Source organism: Nannospalax galili, unplaced genomic scaffold (genome assembly GCF_000622305.1).
Source record: "Nannospalax galili isolate Female #2095 unplaced genomic scaffold, S.galili_v1.0 scaffold219, whole genome shotgun sequence".
NCBI classification, from domain to species: domain Eukaryota; kingdom Metazoa; phylum Chordata; class Mammalia; order Rodentia; family Spalacidae; genus Nannospalax; species Nannospalax galili.
The window spans coordinates 768,042-777,713 of record NW_008342641.1 but is presented as its reverse complement, the minus strand read 5'-3'; the positions used below and the strand labels follow the sequence as shown (position 1 = coordinate 777,713).

The window sequence follows — 9,672 nt, the reverse complement described above, 5'->3', positions numbered from 1 at the left end:
GAGAATTTTTGCATCTATGTTCATTAAGGATATGGGCCTATAGTTTTCTTTTTTGGTTGTATCTTTACCAGGCTTTGGTATGGGAGTGATGCTGGCTTCAAGGACCAGGGAAGTAGAGGGAGGTGAGGGCGGGGCCAGGTCCAGAAGTGGTGCTCCTGGGGCCCCAGAAAGGCACTATGTTGGTCTGGGTGAGAAGGGTCAGGAAGCAGTATTGGTTCCTCCGGTGTCTGGGGCCCCAAGACTAGGGTTGGCGCAGGTCCCAAACTAGGAGTAGCGAACAGCAAGGGAGAAGGAAGGGTGAATGTGGCTTGAGGTGTCGAGGCGCGGAGAGCTGCGCTATAGACTTACCCCAAGAGGCCTGAGGATTGGAGTGCAGGCTAGGAGAGTTAGCCGGTGGTGCAGGTCCTGGGATGCAGAGAGAGGTGAGGGCGGGGCCAGGGCCAGAAGTGGTGCTCCTGGGGCCCAAGAAAGGCACTAAGTTGGTCTGAGTGAGAAGGATCAGAAAGCAGTATTGGTTCCCCAGCTGTCTGGGGCCCCAAGACTAGGGTTGGCACAGGTCCCACACTAGGTGTAGCGAACAGCGGGGAAGATGGAAGGGTGAATGTGACTTGGGGAGTCAAGGCGTAGAGAGCTGCGCTATAGACTTACCCCAAGAGGCCTGAGGATTGGAGTGCAGCCAAGAAGATATTTTAATCCTTTATATATGTGCACCAAGCTCTGGTGCACCCAAATTCATAAAAACAACACTGGAGGACTTTAAGACAAAGATTAACCCCATCTCAGTAATAGTAGGGGATTTCAATACCCCACTGTCTCCATTAGACAGGTCAACTGGACAAAGAATAAACAGAGAGACCCTGAATTAAATGATACCATACATCTGATGGACCTAACAGACATCTTTCAAATATTCACCCAAGCACCAAAGAAAACACTTTCTACTCAGCAACGCATGGAACTTTTTAAAGAATTTACCACATACTGAGCCATAAAATAAACCTCAACAAATTAAAAAATTTGAAATGATCCCATGCATTCTAGCTGACCACAATGCTCAAAATCAACACTGGATAAAACCCTAGTCACTACACAGACTCATGGAGATTAAACAACACATTTCTAAAGAATGAGTGGGTCAAAGGAGAAATTAAGGAAGAAATAAAAGAATTCCTGGAAGTCAACAAAAAGGACAATACAGGACAATACAACACAACATCTGGGACACTTTAAAAGCAGTCTTAAGAGCGAAGTTTATAGCTCTATGTGTCTACATTAAAAAATAGAAAGAACCCAAATAAATGACATAACACTGCAACTCAAGATTCTGAAAAGGCAAGAACAAATGAAACCCCAAACCCAGCCGAAGAGAAGAAATAAAAATCAGAGCAGAAATTAATGAAATAGAAACAAAACAAAACAAAGAATCAATGAAACTAAGAGCTGATTCTTTGAAAAGCTAAACAAGATAGACAGACCCTTAGCCCAGTTAACCAAAAGAAAGAAAGAGCAAATTCAAATCAATAAAATCAGAGATGAAAGGGGAAACATCACAACAGACATGCAGAAGATTTAGACCATTATAAGGGAATATTTTAAAAACCTATACACTACCAAATCTGAAAATCTAAAAGAAATGGATCGATATGTAAAATCATGGGAACCACCAAAGTTAAACCAAGAAGAGATCAACAGTTTAAACAGACCCATAACATATGAGGAAATTGAAACAGTAATGCATTTATATTCGAAGTCCTAGAAGGAATTAGACTGGAGGGAACATACCTCAACATAATTAAAGCTATATACAACAAACCCACAGCCAACATCATTCTAAATGGCATAAAACTGGAAACATTCCCATTACAATCATGAACCTGACAAGGATGTCCACTATTTCCACTCTTTTTCAACATAGTGCTTGAAACTCTTCCTAGAGCAATAATACAGGAGAAGGAAAATAAAGCAGGACTAATTGGAAAAGAAGAGGTCAACCTATCACATTTTTGCAGATGACATGATACTATACCTAAGAGATCCCAAAAGTTCCACCAGAGAACTCCTAGAACTGATCAACACTTTCAGTATAGTGGAAGGTTATAAAATCAATCTACAAAAATCAGTAGACTTCCTATATACCAGTAACAAGCAATTTGAGAAAGAACACAGGGAAATGCTCCCGTTCACAATTGCTACAAAAAAAAAAAGTATCTGACTAAAGACACCAAAAATCTCTACAGTGAGAATTTTAAATCATTAAACAAAGATACTGAGGAAGACACAGGAGATGGAAGAACCTCCCATGCTCCTGGATTAAAAGAATTAATATTGTGAAAATGACCATCTCTACCAAAAATCAATATATAGGTTCAATGCAAACCCATTGGAATCCCAACTACATACTTTGCAGAATTAGAAAAAAAATTCTTAAATTTATATGGAAGCACAAAAGACCCTGGATAGCCAAAGCAACCCTGAGCACTAAGAGCAACTCTAGGGGGATTACTATACCAGATCTCAAAGTTTAATACAGAGCTATAGTCATAAAAACAGCATGGTACTGGCACAGAAATAGACACATAGATTAATGGAACATCACTGAAGACTCAAACCCTAGTACACACACCTGATATTTGACAAAGGTACCAAGAACACACAATGGAGGAAAGAGAATCATCAACGAATGGTGCTGGCAAAACTTTAGAAGAATGAAACTAGATCCTTATCTTTCACCTTGCACAAAAAGTAAACTCCAGATGGACCAAAGACCTCAGTGTGAAACTGGACACCATGAAACAATTAGAAGAAAATACTGGCAGTAACTTACAAGATGTAGGTGTGGGAAAAGATTTTCTAAATCAGACAGAAGTTGCTCAGGAATTAAGGTCAGCAATCAACAAGTGGGACCTCATTAAACTAAGAAGCTTCTGTACAGCAAAAGAAACAATCAAAAATAGAAAACAAACAAACAAAAAACAGTAAAAAACGTGAAGAGAAAAGCCACAAAATGTGAAAAAAATCTTCTCCAGTGACACATCTGACAGAGGTTTAACATCCAGAATATATAAAGAACTCAAAAAACAAAGAATTGAGAAACAAAATGACCCAATGAAAAGATGGGCTAAAGATCTCAACAGAGCATTCTCAAAGGAAGCAATAAAGATGGCTAAGAAACATCTCAAAAAGTGTTCAAAATCCTTAGTAATTAGGGAAATGCAATTAGGTATCACCTTACCCCAATCAGACTGGCTAAGATCAAGAGAACAAATGATACCAAATGCTGGCGAAGATGTGGAGAAAGGGGAAATGTCATTCACTGCTGGTGGGATTGCAGACTTGTGCAACCTTTATGGAAAACTATGGAGAACTCTTAAAAAATTAAAAATGAACCTATCATATGACCTGGTTATACCACTCCTTGGCATATACCCGAAGGATTTATCCTATTGTAGAGACACTTGAATAACCATGTTTGTTGCTGCTCTTTTCACAATAGCTAAGAAATGGAAGCAACCTAAGTGTCCCTCAACTGACGAGTAGTTAACAAAAATGTGGTACATTTACACAATGGAGTTCTATTCAGCAGTAAGTAAAGATGAAATAATGAAATTTTCAGGTAAATGGATGGACCTAGAAACTAAGTGAAGTAACACAGACTTAGAAAAATAAACAACATATGTTCTCCCTCATATGTGGATCCTAACACCAAATCCTTTTAAATTCCATGTCCTTTTAATAAGATGATGCTGTACAGCAGTCTGTTTGTGTGAAATAACTACCATCATCATGACTTCAGCTGTGCCTGTTGCTAAACATCGTTACAATTGGGCTTATTGATAGTTGTGCTTGTTCATTAAAGGAGGGCCAAGCAGGGTGCAGCCTTGGCCGACAAAACAGAAATGAGAAGGAACCCAATAGAGGGATGCTTTTAGAAGCTCTCTCAAGAAATCCCAATGAACTCTGATATGAACATTTGAAATTTGCCCAGTTCTGACTTTTTTTCTGGTTCCCTATCTAGAGCATGTAATGCTAACTACTCTTGTCTTTACTTCTCCTTCACATCCCCTATCAGTCAAGGACTTTCTTTTCTCCTTACAGATAAGAGTTAGGCAATTTGGGAGTCTTTTAGATAGACCCACTGAGGAGGTACCCCAATTGCCTACCCTGGGTCCCTGTTCAGCATGGAAGAAGCCAGAATGGTCTCTATCCAGGTTCCCTATCTGCAAGTTGGGTAACCTCTTCAGAGGATGGTGTGATAAGAGTAGGAGGTAGGAATTAGCTAGGCAGTTAGGGTTAAAAGACCCCAAAGAAAAGTAGCCAGTTTCTTGGCTAAAACTCACAATGTCCTTGGACCTCTTCACAACATACTCTGTTCCAAAGGACAAAAATGTTGAAAGTATTTGGGAGCTTGTATCTAATCCTTGAAAGATTTTAGGGTTACCTCTTCAGAGGGGGAATGTTGTAGTAGCCAAAAAAAAACCCATAAAAATAAATAAATAAAAAGAGAAAGAGTACATAAAGTTATCAGAAAAAAAGTGATGGAGAGATATGAAAGGAGTTGGAGGGGAGGGAGTGGGCATGGATTTGATCAAAACACCTTATAAGCATGTATGAAATTCTCAAATAAATAAGAAAAGTAAATTCTAGGTTTGAATATATTCTTGTTTCTTACCTTTAAATTATTAAACAAACAAAACCATTTTTTCTATGATTTATAATCATTTGTTACATATTTCTATGGAAAATTTTTCTTTGCAAAAGCCTTATTTTTTATGTATGTATGTATGTATGTATGTATGTATGTATGTATTTTGAGGCAGGGTCTATAGCCCAGGCTGATAGCTCACCATGTCACCCAGGCTGACATCAAGCTTGCAGTAATCCTCTTGCCTTAACCTCCTAGATGTGAGCCACCATTCCCAATATGAAAGCATTTTTAATTTGGTGAAATAATTAGGAACAAAGATAAACATTATGGCTATTTTAAAATTTGTCTTCATATTTTGAAATATTATGAGGACAATTCTGGCCTTATAGAATAGTTATTAGCACTGAATTTATTTTACCTTTATTTGTTGTTAGTGTATCAAGTCTATATTTGTTCAGGAAAAGTATCTGAGAAAATCATGGAAACTCTCAGATAATGCATCACTACATTTTACTTTTTAAATATTTTTATTATTTTATGTATATTAGTGTATTGCTTGCATGTAAGTAAGTGCACCTGTGTTGTGCAGTGCCTGCAGAGGTCAGAAGAGGGCATTGGATCCACTGGAGCTGGAGCTACAGATGGTTGTTAGCTGCCACGTGGGTGCTGGGAACTGAACCTGGGTCTTCTGCAAGAGCAGTCAGTGCTCTTAACCACTGAGCCATCTCTCTAGCCCCACTGCATTTTGCTTGTATTGCTTTATTTACTCCTAATTTTTAATCTGTCCTTTGCTTAAATTCTACTTCTTTTCAATTTATTTTGTGTCTATATCTTCTGCTTGTTAGATCAATTTAAAATATATTGTACTTATTAAAATATAAATTCAAATTTGTGAGATCTGTAATTGATGAATCATTTATAAAATTTTGTTGTCTAATCGTTTTCTTTTTCTATATAAATAAACGTATTTTAAGTGACATTATGCAAATTCATTTGACATTGTCATCACATAATAACTCCATTTTTCTCATTCCATATTTAGGATATTTCTCATTATAAGAATACCAAAAAAAAAAATCAGAAGAAGTATGGTAATATGCAAAAGAGCTCATATACAGTAGTTCCAATCAGAGGTAAGAATATAATATGAAATTATTAGTGTCTTTATAAATGTAATTTCATTTTCAAAATATTATAGGCAATAATGTTTTTATTTAGTTAGCAGAGAAAAGCACAAAAATATTCCTGCCCAGAAATCAAGCAGCAGTACTATTTTATTACGAGAGCGCATTATATCCTTGCAGCAACAAAACAGTATGCTTCAAAATGCCAGAAAATCAGCAGAATTGTCTGTTAAAGAATACAAAGAAGTCAATGAAAAGCTTCTCCATCAACAACAAGTATCTGATCAACGATTTCAGACAAGTAGACAGACAATCAAGGTAAAGAGCACTTTAAATCTAAATTAAAGCAGAGTATGTTAAATGTATGGGTATTTTATTTTACATGGTTCTTAGTTCATATGTGTGTTAGACATGTATGAGATAAACAATAAATATGAGGTATTAATCTAGATTCCATCTTCTTAAACTATGTTTCAAAATGTGTCTGAATGTGCAGTCACCAAGAATTACCTCAAAATCCAATGCATAATGAATCTGAGGTGTTTCTGGCAGCTCTCACTGCAGCCTTGGTTCTGAACATGCAACACATGCAGTTTGCACTGTGCATGCTGTCACTGCTGCAACAACAGTGAACATGGCCTGAAACACTTCAACGCAGGATCGTGACTGTTGTATGTTATCAATAAAAGTGGTCTTGCTGCGCATACATAGTTTTCTTATAGAAAAACAGTGCTTTTTTTTACAAGAATCAGAAGTTTTTAATATATTCACATCATTGATATTCAGCTTCTGAGATTCAAATGAGGATGTCTTTGGATGTATTGTGTTAGAATATTTGATTTTTAAAATTACTGTTAGAGTTTCATAACAAACTAGTAAATGAATTTTGACTTTGAATTAGAATATAATTTCCAACAATTTCTGAAATAATGCCAAATAAACATACTTCTGTCATCTTATATTGTACATTTATATAAAGCACCATGTTAGTATTAACAATGATAAAATCAAAATATCTATCACTTTGAAAACACTGAAGATGTTCCATACTTGCATTATCAAATAACCACCCAATACTTAATTCTTTATGCAAAAATAAATATCTATTTCATTTTTATGCATATTTTCTTTTATCTTTAATAAATGGTAGTATGTGTATATTAAATAATGTAAAATCAATTTCTATATATCTGATAATAGTCAGTAAATGCTTGACTTGTATATCATATATATGTATATATATCCACAGTTATGTAAAAATGTCTTAGGCAAAGGAGTCACCAGTGGAAAAAGGTTTAGAAGCTCTCAACTATATTATTACACTAGTGGTCTAATTGTTCAGCCTCCTTAATATGGTCCATAATAAGGAGTAACCACTGGGAGACAGCACTCCAAATGAAAAAGACACTTTACTAGCATTTCTTTTTTGCTTTGTTGTTTGTTTTTAAACATTTTTGTGTTCTCTATGTGCTGTCCCTTTATTTTGAAGAACAGTCTTCATAAATGCATTTGGCTTTCTGATTTTTCTTTATTAAAATTTTGAGTTTACCATTATTTAAATTATGTTATTCTTTCATTTGTTATTAGAAGTACCAGTATAAAATGTGAAGATTGTGTAGAAATATATTAATGTGCTCTAATAATCTATATTTCTTTTATTCAAGTAGAGTTTTCTCCAGTAATCTTTAGGAATACCTTATTCTTAGTAATTAAAGCAAAAAAAAAAAAGATTACTCCTTACATTTCCATTTTCAAGTATTTGCTTTTACATGAAGCAATTCGTTGTACTTACGATGTTTTGATTTAAGATTTAAATTCACTATATTAAAAGAAAATTGTAAACCACTTTCACATAATTTTATATTATGTTTGTATTCTCTAATTCAAATGATTTTGAGTTTTGATTCAAATGATACTTAGAAATATTTAATTATAGAGGATTTTAAAAAATTTGTATGTGTGTGTATGTGTGTGTGTGTGTGTGTGTGTGTGTGTGTGTAAAAGAGTATTGTCTGCATGTATTCAAGTGCACCCATGTCATGCAATGCCTACCAAGATCAGAAGAGAACATTGCATTCCTCTGGAACTGGAGTTATGGAGGCTTGTTAACGGTGATGTGGGTGCTGGGAATTGAACCTGGGTCCTTTACAAGAGCAGCCAGTGCTCTTAACCACTGAGAGAATTATTTTTATACCAGTCATAAAAGAAGAATTGTTTTTTGACTTTATTCCTTGAATAGCTTATATGAAGGCCATACCAAATGTTCCAGATATATGGCAGGACTGTGGGTGGTTTCTCATTCATCAATGATTTTTTGTTAGTAAATTTATAAAAATTAGTTGCCTTAGTTTTCATTAAAAATCAGTACCATATAGTTTAACTTTGGTCTATTCCTTCAGAAGAAAGGCTACAACTTTTATTGTTTTATAATTGACTGTATATTAATGGCATAACTGGATAGGATCAGATTTGGTTAGGTATTTGAACTTTTAAAAATTGATATAGAAATGAGGAGTGGTGGCTCATGCCTGTGATCCTAGTACTTGAGAATCCAAGGCAGGAAGATCAGGAGTTCAAGGAAGCCCTCAGCTACATAGCAAGTTCAAGACCACCTGGGCTCCACAAACCCTGTCTTATAAACTTTTTTAAAAATTAAGATATAATTTATATCCATAATTTTTAACTTTGAAAAGTAAAATTTGGCGAGTATGTATCTCATCGTGTTGGTCTAATAATCTGTTTATGGCTACTTGGATTATTTTAATTATTATGCCTAAGAGGAATAATGCCACTGTAATCAGGGTAAAGTCTCATTCACAAAGTTAAAGATATGACTCTGTGTGAGCAGATTTTATCCCGGAGGGGTAGAGAGATGGACTGTTGAGAACAATGACAGATGAGCATTTTAACTTCCCAGCTATCTGTGGTAATATACTCAGACCAAACAACATATTAACTGAGCAGTTTTCAGGGAAACTTGAGGAATGAGATAGCCACTTGGGAATATAGAGGACACATGAATTCATAGTGTGTGCATACTCACATAAGAAATGGAGAAGCCTAAACTTGTTCTCTGGCTTACTTGAGACTGTACACAACAGATAATATTAAGGTAATGTTCACAGCAGCATTGTTAATAGTAGATAACAGGAATAGAAAACCTGAATGTATTCATTGATGAATGGATAAATGTGGTCAATATGTGCAAGAGATTATTGTTCTCTTCTATGAAAGAATGAAGTACTGATAGCTATACTGCGGATAGAGCTCAGCTGTGGAGTACTCTCCTAGTATGCACAAGGCCCTGCCTTCAGTCACTGCTGAAAGAAGAAAAGGTACTGATAAATGCTACAAAGTGGATCGATGAGTCTTGAAGATCTTATGCTTAGAGAAAAAAGCGAGTTAAAAAAGATCATATATTGTATGATTGCACTTGTGTGAACTGTTCAGGACAGGAAAACCTATACAGAGAAAACAGATGAAAGTTTACCTAGATCCAGTTAAAAGGGGTGAGTTCATGATTGCAGAAGGGTATAAGCGCCTCTCGCATGTTCTTACAACAGGGAGAATAAGGTATTTTGAAATGGCGTTCTCATAACTTGTGTATAGTGGGTGGTTGTGACTTTTCTAATTTGTCATTTTTTATTGTTGTTTTCTACTATGCCTAATTTACAGATTAAACTTTATCATCATTATGTATGACTATGGAGCAAACAGCATTTATAAGTTTCAGCACTATCAGTTTCAGAGAATCTTGGAACACATGCTCTGTAGATAAGAAGAGACCACTATAAACTTCAAAGTGTTAAGAAATTGAATTTTAACACTGAGAAATGAAGCTACTGATGTGGCTCAGTGATGATATTCTTGACAAGCGAACACTGTTCTAGGTGTGGGTGTGAT

General features: G+C 35.6%; 1 protein-coding gene across 7 annotated transcripts in view; it reads left to right on the top strand.

Moving 5' to 3' along the window:
• Nucleotides 1–9,672, top strand: part of Cntln (centlein) — a 327,688-nt gene that overhangs the window by 236,378 nt on the left and 81,638 nt on the right. For all 7 annotated transcript variants that reach the window (XM_029566247.1, XM_008838744.3, XM_008838743.3 and 4 more), the window contains 2 exons: nt 5,688–5,778; nt 5,864–6,087. In XM_029566247.1, the coding sequence (XP_029422107.1) occupies nt 5,688–5,778; nt 5,864–6,087 (315 nt within the window). The remainder of the gene's footprint in view (nt 1–5,687; nt 5,779–5,863; nt 6,088–9,672) is intronic.